The sequence below is a fragment of the Solanum pennellii genome, chromosome 1 (assembly GCF_001406875.1).
Source record: "Solanum pennellii chromosome 1, SPENNV200".
Taxonomy (NCBI): domain Eukaryota; kingdom Viridiplantae; phylum Streptophyta; class Magnoliopsida; order Solanales; family Solanaceae; genus Solanum; species Solanum pennellii.
The window spans coordinates 1,378,565-1,396,154 of record NC_028637.1 but is presented as its reverse complement, the minus strand read 5'-3'; the positions used below and the strand labels follow the sequence as shown (position 1 = coordinate 1,396,154).

At 29.5% G+C, this 17,590-nt stretch overlaps 2 protein-coding genes across 2 annotated transcripts; both read right to left on the bottom strand.

The window, feature by feature from the left end:
* Positions 1 to 2,812: 2,812 nt before the first annotated feature.
* On the bottom strand, positions 2,813 to 5,102 carry LOC107028840 (probable 2-oxoglutarate-dependent dioxygenase AOP1.2). Its single transcript, XM_015230063.2, has 3 exons — positions 4,724 to 5,102; positions 3,670 to 3,994; positions 2,813 to 3,182 (listed from the first exon to the last, which is right to left on the bottom strand). The coding sequence occupies exons 1-3, from the start codon at positions 5,089 to 5,091 to the stop codon at positions 2,940 to 2,942; spliced, it is 936 nt and encodes a 311-aa protein (XP_015085549.1). The 5' UTR covers positions 5,092 to 5,102; the 3' UTR covers positions 2,813 to 2,939.
* A 3,500-nt stretch (positions 5,103 to 8,602) lies between these two features.
* On the bottom strand, positions 8,603 to 9,816 carry LOC107016436 (probable 2-oxoglutarate-dependent dioxygenase AOP1.2). The gene is made up of 2 exons (XM_015216910.2): positions 9,435 to 9,816; positions 8,603 to 8,705 (listed from the first exon to the last, which is right to left on the bottom strand). Exons 1-2 carry the CDS (start codon positions 9,800 to 9,802, stop codon positions 8,603 to 8,605), a joined length of 471 nt encoding a protein of 156 aa, XP_015072396.1. The 5' UTR covers positions 9,803 to 9,816.
* Positions 9,817 to 17,590: the final 7,774 nt, after the last annotated feature.

Genomic DNA, 17,590 nt, shown 5'->3' with positions numbered 1-17,590 from the left:
ATGGGGGGTATGCGCGCTTCGGGGCTCGTTTGACCTTTAAAATGGGTTGGACTGGCCATGATGTCTTACCAGATGCATAGCCAAGGTCTATACGGACGTCCACAAAAATTTTTGGCATTTTTTACGACGGAATCCGAATCACCCAAAAAATTATTTACTATAGCACACGAAAATCGTCTAAATGGGGGTATGCGCTTCAGGGCTCGTTTGACCTTGAAAATGGGTCGGACATGCCGTGATGGACAACCGGTTGCATATCCAAGGTCTTAAAGGGCCTCCACAAAAATTTTGGCATTTTTGACGTCGGATTCCGGATCACCCCAAAAATGGTTTGCTATTGCACACGAAAATCGTCGAAATGGGGGTATGCGCGCTTCAGGGCTCGTTTGAACTTGAAAATGGATCAGACTGGCCGTGATGGCCAACTGGATGCATAGCCAAGGTCTTGACGGACGTCCACAAAATTTTTTGGTATTTTTGACGTCGGAATTCGGATCACCCCAAAAATGGTTTGCTATTGCACACGAAAATCGTCGAAATAGGGGTATGCTCGCATCGGGGTTCGTTTGACCTTCAAAATGGGTCGGATTGGCCGTGAGGGACAACCGGCTGCATAACCAAGGTCTTNAGATTATATATATCTCTTTTTATAATTAAAATTTGGCATATATTAGCTTTTAAATCAGACTCATGAAATGTCAATGTCAACTGTGACTTTAAAGACAAAGAAAAAGCTGGAAAAATTGATTTCTTACATGCAAAGTATATGGCATGTCAAGAAAAAAATTATTCTCATTTATTTTTATTTTATCATTTTCTAAAATAAATTTTTCTTTTTATTTATTATTTTCGACAAATCAAAAAATAATAACAAATAATGTAAATTAATTTTATGAAGTCCTGAATATTTTTCTACGAAAAAAAGAACTAGCCAAATACAAAGAGAAAACCAAAAACTTCTAAATTATTAGCCAATGGCTTTTTGTGAATAGAGAGCTTTAGTGGCCAAAAAAGAATAGTGGTTTATTTCCCTCTACAATAATTTGGCCATATACATATTCACATTATAAATATTCATAGTATAAATTCATTTTCTTTTTGACAATGATATCCTTTTTTATAAATTTTATATTTTTTATTAGTTTAATTATTTGTTATGTTTCAAAATAAATGATAAAGCTTTTCCAACTTCCATACATATATGATTTTGAGTTTCTTTTAGAAATTGCAAATACTAAAGTCCAATACATATAAGCCCCCCTTATATATATATATTAATTGTTGTTTAGAATGATTGTAATATAAAAAATTAATGTGTTATTCATGGCATAGTTATAAATGTCTTATCACCACCTTTATTAAAAAATATATATCTATTTTTTTCTCTTGAAAAACATTTTAGGGAAAAGGGTCTGATATACCCCTCAACTTTGTCATTTGGAGTTGATATACCCCTCGTTATAAAAGTGGCTCATATATACCCTTACCATTATACAAACGGCTCACATATACCCCTGCCGTTACAAAATGGCACACATATACCCTTCATTTAACGGAATTTTAAATAATTAGTTTTAAATTTATATTTATTACTTATAATTTTTTAAAAAAAATTATTTAGTGGTATATATGATTCTTCTATAAAGTTCAAGGTATATTTTAATTTTTTTCATACATAAATTATTTTTTGACTCTTTTATTATAATTATTTGAGTTTCTTATTCTTTTTTTATTTTTTTATTTCATTCCTTAGTTTAAAAAAAAATTAAACTATTTTTTGTGTGTATGTAATTTAATTTCGTATTCGAAAAAAATTTGGTCATCTACAATAAGTTTTACAAGAATATTAGTGAAACATAAATAAATTTGATTACCAAAATAATAATTATAAATTAGTCATTGAAACAAAAAAAAAAGTCAAAAAAATATGTTTGACGAGGATTAAATTTATTAATATGGGATTATATTTTTTAGAAAAAAATAATAAAAATTTAGATTGAAAATTATTATTTTTTCATTTCCGTTAGAGGAAAAGGGTATATGTGAGCCATTTGTTTATAAGTAGGGGTATATATGAGCCACTTTCATAACAAGGGGTATAACAATGAATTGTTGGATCCTTATTATATGAGATTTAGATTTACACATTACAAGGGATCATCAATTATTAATGAAAAAAATATTAAACATGATGGATTGAATGGCTAGATAGATGGTAACTTCTTGACTTTTATATCACAAAATCAAGTTAATGGTTTGCAAATCAACAAAAATGGAGAGTAGATTGATGTCAATATTTCATCAAATTCTTATGTTGTTTTGTCTGGTGATTCATTCAAATCAAGTCTTATTATTTCGTTGAAATCAGTGTTACTCGAGCTCTTCAAAGATATTATTGTTATTGGAACTATGTACATATTTAATATTTTCATGCAAAACTAAAAAAAAATGAATTTTAATATTTGTTGGAGCCTATGCTTTTCAAATTTCTAAAAATGTTGGATCATTCAAATAAATGATTGGATTTCTAATTTATCTTTTACCTTACTTTTTTTTTTGTAACAACTCTATCTATACCCTATTCTATTTTTTAAAATATAATATTGTATATTTATTCTTTAAATTAGTAACGTGGTAATAACAAAAATAATAAAATATATACATATAGTGTATTCATCAAAATGATATAATACAATACAATACAATACGTTATGAAATCATGAGCAACAACCGTCCAAATATAAATTCAAAATATTCAAACCGCTCATATGTTTCATTCATCAAAACAAACATAGTACAACACAACACAACACAACACAATACAATACAATGCAATACAATACGAAATCATATGTAATAACCATCCAAATATAGATACAAAATATTCAGTCAGATACATTTTATTCATCAAAACAATAATTTTTATAGCTACTAAATTTTTAAAGACCACAATAATTCTTGACACCAGATCCATTTTTAGCACCTAACATAATATATTTAAAAAATTCAGGCAACTTAAAAGGCTTGAACATCAAAGGGTGTTCTTCATCCACCAATTCTTTTGGAGCCTTCAAAGTATAATCTGGATTTGGGATGGAAAATAATTGAATAGAGATTCTATCTTTGTCTCCTGTTGTTACAACCTTGTGTTGAGCAGATGTTAATCTACCATTTGTCCATGCCTGTATAAATTCACATTGTCAACACATGAAAAGTAATACATAAACATTACCCTTAGTTTGGTGTCAGCTGGCAACTGTAATTTTTAACTTTGGGTGTAGACACTTAAACTTGCATAAAATTAAATAAATAAACACATTCATTCTACATGACAATTTGTGTCCTACGTGGCTTTCTATATGTATTATGTCATGTAGGACAGCGTGTCTACTTTTTCAATTTTATACAAGTTTAAGTGTCTACTTGTGCACACTCAAAGTTGAAGGGCACAGTTGACCGCTGAAACCAAGTTAAGGGTCATATTTATGTATTATGACTAAAAAGTACGTATAACAATTTATTTGCTTAATTAAATAATAAATAAATATGCTTTTAAGTTGGTTTCAGATCACATTTATGTCCTTCAACTTTGAGTGTGCAAAAATACACATAAGTAAAGAGTTTAGCTGTATTTTTGACTCGTATAATAAAAAATAAATAATAACTTACCATGAAAACGTCCGCTGATAAAACAATATAGGAATTTGGTGAAGTATGATTGAGCTCAATCCACTCTCCATTTTTATAGAGAACTTGCAATCCATTTTGATTTTGTTTAATTATGGTCAAGTAAGAACTATCTGTGTGGGAAGGTAATTCTGCTTTATTCTCATTTTCACCTTTAATTACTTTGTAATTAGTAAATCTTGACATAAAAACATTGGAATTCAAGAATTCATCAATGTAATTGTTTAGCCCAAGACTCTCCAAAACCATCCTTTTCACCATTTCATTCAATTCCATAAGTTGCTTGAAGTAGGACTTTGCCACATTGCTGCCAAATTAAAACATACAAAACTTATATAAATAGTAATGCAATATTAATTGTGATACTACTCAAAATTATGTGAGAAATACACTTGTATATGTATATATAACTAGTATACGTATTCGTGCAATGTGCAGATAATATATTTTCAATCATTTTAGATTGTGATATCGTGTTCGATCGAGCATGTTAAATCATGTCCAACTATTGCATTGTTCCTCAATGAAATGTACTCCCATCCATATCCCTTCCCATAATCATAACAAATTTTATATGAATAGAGGAATTTTTTTACCAAACTAAGTCATTATATAAAACAATTTACCAAAGTAATACATTTTTCTAAAATTTTACAAAACTAGTATAAACGTATTTCACGGTAACGTTTTAGGGTATATTTTATTTTTTAAAAACTAACAACATTAGGTTGATATACGTCACTGTAAGTAACGTTTTACTTTTAAAACGTTATTTTCAGTAACGTTTTACTTCTAAAACGTTACTGTGAGTAACTTTTTAGGTGTAAAACGTCATTGTGAGTAACGTATATCAATCTGACGCCATCAACTTTTAAAAAATAAAATATATCCTAAAACGTTACTGTGGAATACGTTTATACTAGTTTTGTAAAATTTTAGAAAAACATATTATTTTGGTGAATGGCTTTATATAATGGCTTAGTTTGGTTAAAAGAATGATGTGATTAGATTGTTAAAAGAAGTAATGTATGCATACCTAAAATTAGGGTTTTCATGAGACCAAAAGGTATTGGAAAATGTTTCAACACTATTTGGGAGGGCTAAATCAGCAGAGCTCACACTACCATAGAGTGGTATACTTGGAATTTGCCCATCATATATATGAAAGGGTTTTTCTCTATATTCTATCAATTTGGACAATGGAAAATCAAAAACTTCTTTTAAATTATCAAACATGCCCTCTATAATTTCATTTGGAACTTTGTCATATATTGCTTCAAAACAACCAAATTCTTGTAAGGCTTCAAAAACTTGAACTTTTGTTGATTCCCATTGTGGAGTGTTTGGTTTAAGCTCAGAATTGCAAAAATCTATGGTGGGTATCTTAACTTTGGTAGATGCCATTTGAGGAATATTTAGGATATTATCAACAAACAATTCTTCACTTATTTATAAGAAAGAGGGACAATGAGGAGCTTCCATCACTTTCAAAAATAGTATTACTATTCAATGGACATATTTATTATGGAAAAAGAAAAACCAAAATACACAATTTTATTTTACCTAAATTCGGATATATCACTATACGCAATATATCGGAACGTACACGATGTATCAGGACATTCATTGATGTATACGAAATCGAGGTGCGATATATCGAGAAGTTGAAGGATGTATCTGAAATAGGGACGCAATATATCGAAGCATTTTTGGATGTATCCGAATTCCAACTAATTTAAGAAATTTTTATATTTTGAAAGAAAGTAGGGATATTATGCAATTAATTCTTAACACTATGAGATTTGTATAAATTTTTCAAATATTTTAGGTCAAATTTTGTGAGATGTGAGCCCAATAGGTTTACTTTAGCTTTTTCAGCCCCTCGTGTTCTTTAAAATTTTATATGCCGCAAATGTGAATCATTTAAAGCAAATTATATAGCGAATTACTTAAATACAAAGCTTATTTTTATTATATTTTTTAAAATTTTCTATCATTTGAAAATATTACAGAAATATCTATTCACTCCCTATTCACGGATACACCACTTTATGCAATGTATCGGGACATACTTGATGTATCCGGATGTTGAGTGATGTATGGGGATGTACGCATTGTATCGGAGCGTTTTGAAATGTATCTGACTTACAACAAATTTAAGGAACTTGTATATATTGAAAGAAAGTAGGAATATTATGTAATTAGTTCTTAACACTATAAGAATTCAGTAAATTTTCCAAATATTTTAGGTCAAATTATATGAAATGTGAGCCCATTAGGTTTACTTTAGTTTTTTTAGCCCCTCATCTTCTTTAAAATTTGATATGCCGCAAATGTGAATCATTTAAATCAAATTATATATATATATAAAAACTTATTATATGATTAATACAACATGTAACAAGACTTTGCTCTAATTTCCACTAACTAAATATATAGCAAATTACTTAAATACAAAGCTTATTTTTATCATATTTTTCAAAATTTTCTATCATTTGAAAATACTACAAAAATATCTACTCACACCTATTCATAGATACACCACTTTACATAATGTATCGGGACATACGTGATATATACGGATGTTGAGCGATGCATTGGGATGTACGCAATGTATCGGAATGTTGAGTGATGTATCGGGACGTGCGCGATGTATCGAGACATACATGATGTATCGGGACGTTAAGTGACATATCCATAACCGAGATGCAATATATCCAGATGTTAGGGGATGTATCCGAAATTGAGACACGATTGGATTTCATCAAATTTAAGAATTTTTTTGTAATTTAAAAGAAAATACAAATATTATGTAATTAGCTCTTAACACCGTAAGATTTGGTTAAGATTCCCAAATATTTTAGGTCAAATTATGTGAAATGTGAGCCCATTAGGTTTACTTTAGCTTTTTTAGCCCCTCAAGGCCTCATCTTCTTTATGTTGATGTTGCTTCTTTGTTCTTAGTCTGCCTCCTCTTTTCCTTCTTTAAAATTTAATATTCCACAAATGTGAATTATTTGAAGCAAATTATATATCAAAAAACTTGTTATATGATTAAATATAACATATAACAAGACATTTTGCTCTAAGTTCCACTTACTAACAATATAGAGAATTAGATATCAAGCAAATTATTTATTCTGACAATTTATTAATTTTTTTAGATTTATTTTACTTGTTATATGATTAAATTACTTTTAAAAAGTATGTCAGTAGTGGATCCACTTACTAACAATAATGACTTTGCTCTAAATTCCTCCATATATTTCACCTTTGAATCTATGGTGGAGGTTTGAAGAGTAAGTAATTATTATGTGCAATCATGTGTTTGTATTAATTTTCCTGGTTTTTGTCTTGCGAAGGTTTAGGCTTATTAGTATCGATTATTAATTATATTTATATAATTTTTATCATATATTATTTATTGTAAATGAATTAATATACTATTTTAATGTTAAATATTCATATTTTATAGAGTAAAATTGACATTAATTGGCTAAATGCCATTTGAAGAATATTTAAGATATTATCAAAGAGAAAAAAAGAAACAAGAAAGACTTCAAAGTTTCTTTAAGGTACACTTTATTAATAAGAGGGACAATGAAAGAGCAACTTCCTATCACTTTCAAAAATAGTACTACTATTCAATGGGAACATTATTTTGGAAAAATAATCTAAAATACATAATTTATTTAATCATAGTTTTTAAAAAATTTCATCATTTGAAAAAATTATAAAAAAATCTACTCGCTTCTCTCGTTATACATCATTTTATGTAATGTATTGATGTATCGAGACGTTGAGATGTATTCGAAATCAAAACGTGATATATAGATAGGGGTGTCAATGGTACGGTTCGATCGTTTATTTTTTAAAAAAATATGAATTCTAATTTTGGTCAAGTAAGAACTATCTGTGTGGGAAGGTAATTCTGCTTTATTCTCATTTTCACCTTTAATTACTTTGTAATTAGTAAATCTTGACATAAAAACATTGGAATTCAAGAATTCATCAATGTAATTGTTTAGCCCAAGACTCTCCAAAACCATCCTTTTCACCATTTCATTCAATTCCATAAGTTGCTTGAAGTAGGACTTTGCCACATTGCTGCCAAATTAAAACATACAAAACTTATATAAATAGTAATGCAATATTAATTGTGATACTACTCAAAATTATGTGAGAAATACACTTGTATATGTATATATAACTAGTATACGTATTCGTGCAATGTGCAGATAATATATTTTCAATCATTTTAGATTGTGATATCGTGTTCGATCGAGCATGTTAAATCATGTCCAACTATTGCATTGTTCCTCAATGAAATGTACTCCCATCCATATCCCTTCCCATAATCATAACAAATTTTATATGAATAGAGGAATTTTTTTACCAAACTAAGTCATTATATAAAACAATTTACCAAAGTAATACATTTTTCTAAAATTTTACAAAACTAGTATAAACGTATTTCACGGTAACGTTTTAGGGTATATTTTATTTTTTAAAAACTAACAACATTAGGTTGATATACGTCACTGTAAGTAACGTTTTACTTTTAAAACGTTATTTTCAGTAACGTTTTACTTCTAAAACGTTACTGTGAGTAACTTTTTAGGTGTAAAACGTCATTGTGAGTAACGTATATCAATCTGACGCCATCAACTTTTAAAAAATAAAATATATCCTAAAACGTTACTGTGGAATACGTTTATACTAGTTTTGTAAAATTTTAGAAAAACATATTATTTTGGTGAATGGCTTTATATAATGGCTTAGTTTGGTTAAAAGAATGATGTGATTAGATTGTTAAAAGAAGTAATGTATGCATACCTAAAATTAGGGTTTTCATGAGACCAAAAGGTATTGGAAAATGTTTCAACACTATTTGGGAGGGCTAAATCAGCAGAGCTCACACTACCATAGAGNTGTTTAGCCCAAGACTCTCCAAAACCATCCTTTTCACCATTTCATTCAATTCCATAAGTTGCTTGAAGTAGGACTTTGCCACATTGCTGCCAAATTAAAACATACAAAACTTATATAAATAGTAATGCAATATTAATTGTGATACTACTCAAAATTATGTGAGAAATACACTTGTATATGTATATATAACTAGTATACGTATTCGTGCAATGTGCAGATAATATATTTTCAATCATTTTAGATTGTGATATCGTGTTCGATCGAGCATGTTAAATCATGTCCAACTATTGCATTGTTCCTCAATGAAATGTACTCCCATCCATATCCCTTCCCATAATCATAACAAATTTTATATGAATAGAGGAATTTTTTTACCAAACTAAGTCATTATATAAAACAATTTACCAAAGTAATACATTTTTCTAAAATTTTACAAAACTAGTATAAACGTATTTCACGGTAACGTTTTAGGGTATATTTTATTTTTTAAAAACTAACAACATTAGGTTGATATACGTCACTGTAAGTAACGTTTTACTTTTAAAACGTTATTTTCAGTAACGTTTTACTTCTAAAACGTTACTGTGAGTAACGTTTTAGGTGTAAAACGTCATTGTGAGTAACGTATATCAATCTGACGCCATCAACTTTTAAAAAATAAAATATATCCTAAAACGTTACTGTGGAATACGTTTATACTAGTTTTGTAAAATTTTAGAAAAACATATTATTTTGGTGAATGGCTTTATATAATGGCTTAGTTTGGTTAAAAGAATGATGTGATTAGATTGTTAAAAGAAGTAATGTATGCATACCTAAAATTAGGGTTTTCATGAGACCAAAAGGTATTGGAAAATGTTTCAACACTATTTGGGAGGGCTAAATCAGCAGAGCTCACACTACCATAGAGTGGTATACTTGGAATTTGCCCATCATATATATGAAAGGGTTTTTCTCTATATTCTATCAATTTGGACAATGGAAAATCAAAAACTTCTTTTAAATTATCAAACATGCCCTCTATAATTTCATTTGGAACTTTGTCATATATTGCTTCAAAACAACCAAATTCTTGTAAGGCTTCAAAAACTTGAACTTTTGTTGATTCCCATTGTGGAGTGTTTGGTTTAAGCTCAGAATTGCAAAAATCTATGGTGGGAATCTTAACTTTGGTAGATGCCATTTGAGGAATATTTAGGATATTATCAACAAACAATTCTTCACTTATTTATAAGAAAGAGGGAAAATGAGGAGCTATCACTTTCAAAAATAATATTACTATTCAATGGACATATTTTATTTTGGAAAAAAATATATCAAAATACACAATTTATTTTACCTATTCTTGGATACATCATTTTACGCAATATGTCGGGACGTACGCGATGTATTATGATATTGATTGATGTATTCAAAATCGAGATGCGATATATCGAGACGTTGAGGGATGTATTCGAAATCGGAACGTGATGTATCAGAACGTTTTGGGATGTATCCGAATTCTAACAAATTTTAGGATTTTTTATATTTTGAAAGAAAATAGGGATATTGTGTATTGTTATTAACACTACAAGATTTCTTTAAATTTCCCAAATATTTTAGGTCAAATTATGTGACATGTGAGCCCATTAGGTTTACTTTAGCTTGTTTAGCCCCTCATCTTCTTTAAAATTTAATATGCCGCAAATGAAAATCATTTAAAGCAAATATGCTATGTATAAAACTTATTATATGATTAATACAACATGTAAAAAGACTTTGCTCTAATCTCCACTAACTAACCATATAGCAAATTACTTAAATACAGAGCTTATTTTTATCATACTTTTTAAAATAATTTATCATTTGAAAATATTACAAAATATCTACTCACTCTTATTCACGAATACATTACTTTACTCAATGTATCGAGACATACGTGATGTATCAGAATGTTGACTGATGTATCGAGACGTGCGTGATGTACCGAGACATATGTGATGTATTGAGACGTTGAGTGATGTATTCATAACCGAGATGCAATATATCCAGATGTTGGGGGATGTATCCGAAATTGAGACGCGATGTGTTGAGAAGTTTTGGATGTATCGGGATTCCATCAAATTTAAGGAATTTTTATAATTTGAAAGAAAATACAAATATTATATAATTAGCTCTTAATACCGTAAGATTTGTGTAAGATTCCCAAATATTTTAGGTCAAATTATGTCAAATTTTTTAGCCCCTCATCCTCTTTACTTGTTATATGATTAAATATAATATATTTAATTTTAAAAAATATTTCAGTAGTGGATCCACTTACATTAATAATGACTTTGCTCCAATTATTATTTGCAACCATGTGTTGTATTAATTTGCCTCATTAATAATAGGGAAAAAGAAGAGCTTCCCATCACTTTCAAAAATAGTATTACTATTTAATGGGGACATTTATTTTGGAAAAATTATCTAAATATACAATTTATTTTATTAATATTTTTAAAAAATTTCATCATTTGAAACATTACAAAAATATCTATTCGTTTCTATTCTCGTATACATCACTTTTAATGATGTATCAGGACGTACTTGATGTACCGAGACATTGAATGGTGTATCAGAAATTCAGATGTGATGCATCGAGATGTATTCAAAATCAAAATATGATGTATCAATAGGGGTTTCAATGGTACGGTTTGGTCGTTTATTTTTTTTTAAAAAAAATATGAAATTCTAATTTTTTGGGTATTTTATAATACATAACCAATTTTTAATTTTTAAAACTAAACCAATCATATCGGTTTCTTTTCTGTATCGGTAAGATTCGGTTTTTTTTTTATTTTTTTACTTTATAAATATCACCTCAAAATATTTATTTTTAAAATATATATTTCACAAATAAGTTCTTGTAGGAACACTTTAATTCTTCACCAAGAAGACAAGAATGTAAATCTTGTTGCGTATTGTTTGCATGAGTTCTGTTGTATTGTTTGATGGAACATCTATTACAAAATCTTTTAATTTTAAACTTAATTAATTAAAGACTAATTAAAGAATAAAGACTCAAAATCGTATAGTCACCAGAGGCCTAGGACCTAGGTTATATTTATATTTGAAAAAGTATTATAATATATTTCTATATTTAAATTTAACATATTGTTCAAGTATAAATTATATTTACATACATGTAAGGTTGTTCAGGAATTTTTCAGTTCGGGAACTTTTCAGTTTTTTTTTCATAAATAAAAAAGATCATCCTAATCGTTTGGGATGGTTATAAAAGTAAATAACAATCCACAAATTTATTGAAAAAATAACATAAATCGGTTCATTTTGGTTTGATACTCTCTTTGTTTCAATTTATATGACTCATTTTTCTTTTTAGCGATCAGTTAAAAAGAGAATGACACATTTTTATATTTTGTAATAATATAAATTTAAAATATCCATTTTATTCTTGATAAAATAATTTATAACCATACAAATATCTATAATTTATTTTAAATCATAAATTTCAAAAAAAATTCATTCTTAAAACTCCGTTTGAGATTATATATACTATATCACATCAATTGGAGCCAAAAAAAATAATTAAGTTTTCCCACTACAAAAAAATAATCATCCCACGTGACGTGGTTACATTACTAGCCATCCAGTTCTAACTTTTTATCACATGCATATTGTGTGAAAAATAAAAAAATATTAATAATCAAACACTTTTGAATTAGCAGATTATTTAATAATTTAGTTAGTTACGAGGTATTTAGTGATTGATTAATAATTAATACCGATAAATCTTGTAGCTGATTTCATGAATCATGTGTTCAGATACAAGTACATTATATTAAATAAAATTCATCGATAAATATTGATTGATGTATTCCACCAAATAGTGACAAATGAATGGATTTGATTCGATGAATAAAAGATTTCTATTATATTTTAAGTTAGTTTTATCATTTAAAAAAAATCATATTTCAGACACAATTATAGTATATTAAATAAAATTCATTGATAGTATTGATTAATGTATTCCTCCTAATAGAGACAAATGAATGGGTTGATTTCAAATTTTCAATGAATAAAATATTTCTATTATATTTTAAGTTAGTTTTAGCATTTCAAATCAATGGGTTGATTTCAATGAATAAAATATTTCTATTATATATATTTTAAGTTAATTTTAGCATTTCAAAATATTTATTTTAAACGTCAGATTCAAAACTGATAAACCACAATACTATAGAGAGACTAAAAAAAAAGGCACACTGAATAATCATATGTCATATTTATATTTTATTAATTATTAGATGAGATACATATTTTACATTTTATTGAGAAATCAATAAACAAGAGTGGTTCGACAGTATTAAAAAAAAAGATATGTGTCTTACGTCCCTAAACTTAAGGAGTCTCATTTTTAATAATAATAAGTTATAAGTTATTATTTTTATACAAATATTAAATACTATTTTAGAAAAAGTAAACTTTTTATGAAAATAAAAGAATTATTAGAAGAAATTTGACATATTTGGAGTATTATATCTTGTGAAAAATAATTTAAAATAAGAATGATTATATCATCAATTGAAAATTAGAAGAAATCAATTATATAAATGTTATTAATAATTCAAATTTAAAGCCCCGTTTAATTTTTGTCTTAGGTTACTAATATGCCTGAGCCGCTCCTGTCAATAAAATAGTAGTAAACACAATTATTATCAATTGTACAATCACAGTATCGAATTTAATGTAATTGATGTGTGCTAGCAAGAGATATATCCCCTTCATATGAGTGTTGTTCTATCGCATGAACCCTATTGATTTAGTAAAGTTATGTTTCAAAAGGAATTGTATGAAAGTTCTCATGTATTGCTAGCTCGTTGATTATTGATTGAAATATTCTTTTGAGCTAAAATATATACTAATAGAACTAATTATGAACTTCATGGTTAATTCATTAGTAAATTGCTTCATAACTAACATAATTTTATCCATCGTTAATCCATGGCTAAATTCAAGAATGACCATTGAATTTCAACGTCTTTTTGCCTAAATTTTTCGTCGACGTCCGTTAAGACGTTATTTATGGAGCCATTTCGCCCTGACGGTCAAGACAGTCCATTTTGAAGGTCAAATGAGCACCGAAGCAGGTAAACCCCTCATTTTGCCAATTTTAGTGTAGTCCACGATCTTTTTTGGTGAACCAGAATTCCTACTTCTTTTTTTGCCTAATTTTTTTTGTAGATGCCGTTAATATGTTAGTTATGGAGCCAGTTGGTCCTGTCGACCAAAACGGCCCATTTTGAAGGTCAAACGAGGCCCAGAGCAGGTAACCTCCCTATTTGGCCGATTTTCGTGTGTTATAGTCCATGGATTTTTGGTGATCAGGAATTCCGACTTTTTTTTTGCCCAAATATTTTGTGGACGTCCATTAGACGTTATCTATGGAGCCAGTTGGACCTGACGGTCAAAATGGTCCATCTTTAAGGTCAAACAACCCCCAAGCAGGTAAACCCCATTTTTGCCGATTTTCATGTATATAGTCCATAGATTTTTGGTGATCCAAAATTTTGACAAGTTTTTTGGTGATCTAGAATTTTGACGTCTTTTTTGCCCATATCTTTTGCGGACAATCATTAAGATGTTAGTTATGGATCCAGTTGGCCCTGGCGTCCAAAACGACCAATTTCAATCCAAACGAACACCAAAGTAGGCAAAGATAAATTTTATCGATTTTCTTGTGCTATAACCTATAGATTTTTTGCATCCGAAAATCTCAAAAAAAAAAAGGCTGAAATTTTTTTTGTACGTCCATTAAGACTTTAGAAATGAAACCACTTCTCCGCGGGGAAAAATATTGTATTTTAAATTTCAAACGAGCCCTAAAGCAGACATAGACAATTTTTACCGATTTTCTTGTGCTATAGCCCATGAATTTTTTTTTGATCTAGAAATTCCGAAATAAAATGATCAAAAAATTTTCATGGACATCCGTTAAGACCTTAGAAATGGAATCAGTTCGTCCCGCAGGGTAAAATGGTGATTTTAAAGTTCAAATGCAGATTTATCGATTTTCGTATGCTATAGCACATTGATTTTTTAAATCTGAAAATTCCAAAATAAAATGACCGAAGTTTTTCATAGTTGTCCGTTAAGACCTTAGAAATGGAGCTAGTTTGTCCTACGGGGAAAGATGGTCCATTTTCAACTTCAATCATTCCCCGTAGCAGGCAAAGACAAATTTTACCAATTTTTTTGTGCTATAACCCATGGATTTTTTATTAAGAAAATTCCAAAAAAAAATAGCCGAATTTTTTTGTAAGCGTCCGTTAAGACCTTAGAAATGGAACAAGTTCGTTCAGAGGGAAAAAATGGTGCATTTTTAAGTTCAAACGAGTCCCAAAGCAGGCAACAACAGATTTATCGATTTTCGTCTATTATAGCCCATGGATTTTTTTAATCCAAAAATCCCAAAAAAAGACCAAAATTTTTCATTGACGTCTGTTAATACCTTAGAAATGAAACCAGTTTGTCTCGCAGGAAAAAAATGGTGCATTTTCAAGTTCAAACAAGCTCCAAACAAGGTAAAGACAGATTTTACTGAATTTCGTGTGGTCTAATCCATGAATTTTTGTCCCAAAAATCTCAAAACAAAATGGATTAAATTTTTCATGGACGTTAAGACCTTCGAAAAGGAACCAGTTCATCCCGCGGGGAAATATGTGCATTTTATAGTTCAAACGAACCTCAAAGCAGGAAAAGATAAATTTTACCGATTTTCATGTGCTTTAACACATTGATTTTTTTATCAAGAAATCTAAAAAAAATGGCCAAAATTTTTCATGGACGTCCGGTAAGCCTTAGAAATGGGACCAATTCGACCCGTGGGAAAAAATGGTGCATTTTCAAGTTCGAACGATCCCCAAAGCAGGCAAAGACAAATTTTATATATTTTCGTGTGCTATATATAGCCCATGGATTTTTTTGATCTACAAATCTCAAAACAAAATGGCCAGAATTATTCGTGGACGTCCATTAAGACCTTTAAAATGGAACCAGTTCATCCCGCAGGGAAATATGGTGCATTTTCAAGTTCAAACGAGCCTAAAGCAGGCAAATGCATATTTTATTGATTTTTGTGTGTTATAACCCATGGATTCTTTTTATTGAGAAATCTCAAAACAAAATGACCGAAATTTTTTATGGACATTCCTTAAGACCTTAGAAATGGAACTAGTTCGTCTAGCGGAGAAAATGATGCATTTTCAATTTCTAACGAGCCCTAAAGCAGGCAAAGGCATAATTTACTGATTTTCATGTGCTATAACCCATGAATTGTTTTTTATTCAGAAATCCCAAAACAAAATGGCCAAAAATTTTAATAGACGTCCATTAAGACTTTAGAAATGGAACCAGTTCATCCCACGGGAAAAAATGATGCATTTTCAAGTTCAAACGATACCCAAAGTAGGCAAAGACAAATTTTATCGATTTTCATGCGCTATAGCCCATGAATTTTTTTGATCCGAAAATCCTTAAACGAAATGATCTGAATTTTTCATAGATGTTCGTTCAAATCTAAAAAATGGAACTATTTCATACCGCGGAGAAATATGGTGCATTTTCAAGTGCAAACGAGCTTCAAAGCAACCAAAACAGATTTTATCAATTTTCGTGTGCTATAGCCCATGGATTGTTTTTTATCTTGAAATCCCAAAAATAAAATGGCCGAAATTTTTCATGGACGTCCATCAAGACATTATAAATGGAATCAGTTCGTCCTGCGGGGAAAATGGTAAATTGTCAAGTTCAAACGAGCCCTAAAGCAGGCAAAGACAGATTTTTCTGATTTTTGTGTGCTATAGCCTATTAATTTTTCTGATCTGAAAATCCCAAAATAAAATGGCGGAAATTTTTCATGGACGTCCGTTAAGACCCTAGAAATGGAACCACTTTGTCCCGCTGAGAAAAATGGTGCATTGTTAAGTTCAAACGAGTTCCAAAGCAGGCAAAGGAAGATATTATCGATTTTTGTGTGCAATAACTCATGTCGAGAAAGTCCGAAGCAAAGTGACCGAAATTTTTCATGAACGTCTATCAAAACCCTAGAAATTGAACCAGTTCCTCCCGATTGAAAAAATGGTGCATTTTCAAATTTAAACAAGCTCAAAGCAGGCAAAAGCAAATTATACCGATTTTTGTGTGCTATATCCCATGGATTTTTGTTGATTGTGAAACCCCAAAACAAAATGGACGAAATTTTTCATGGACCTCTATTAAGACATTAGAAATGGAAACAGTTCGTCTCACGGTGAAAAATAGTGCATTTTCAAGTTTAAACGAGCCCCAAAGCAAGCAAAGAAAATTTTTACCGATTTTCATATTCTATCGCCCATGGATTTTTTTATGGGGAAATCCCATAGTAAAATGGATGAAATCTTTCATGATGTCCGTTAAGACCTTAGAAATGAAACCAATTCTTTCCGCGAGAAAAATAGTGTATTTTCAAGTTGATACAAGCTCCGGAGCAAGCAAAGGAAGGTTTTACCGATTTTCTTGTGCTATAAACCATTGACTTTTTTATCTGGAATTCTCGAAATAAAATGACCAAAATTTTTCATTGACGTCCCTTATGACCTTAGAAATGGAACCAGTTCATCCCGCGGGGAAATATTGTGCAGTTTTAAGTTCAAACGAGCACCAAATAAGGCAAAGGTAGATTTTACCAATTTTTGTGTACTATAGTCCATATATATTTTTTATCCGGAAACCCAAAAAAAGATGGCCAAAATCTTTTATAGACGTCCATTAAGATCTTAGAAATGGAACTAGTTCATCTCGCGGGAAAAAATTGTACATTTTAAAATTCAAACGATCCCGCAAGCAGGCAAATACAGGTTTTTATCGATTTTCATATGCCATATCCCATGAATTTTTTTATCCGAAAATCCCAAAATAAAATGGCCAAAGTATTTCATGGACGTCCATT

Coding starts and splice junctions, on each gene's coding strand:
- LOC107028840 (XM_015230063.2), bottom strand. CDS start 5,091: ATGGCATCTACCAAAGTTAAGATACCCACCATAGATTTTTGCAATTCT. Junction 3,995..4,723: donor CATGAAAACCCTAATTTTAG/GTATGCATACAT, acceptor TTAATTTGGCAG/CAATGTGGCAAAGTCCTACT. Junction 3,183..3,669: donor TATCAGCGGACGTTTTCATG/GTAAGTTATTAT, acceptor GAATTTATACAG/GCATGGACAAATGGTAGATT.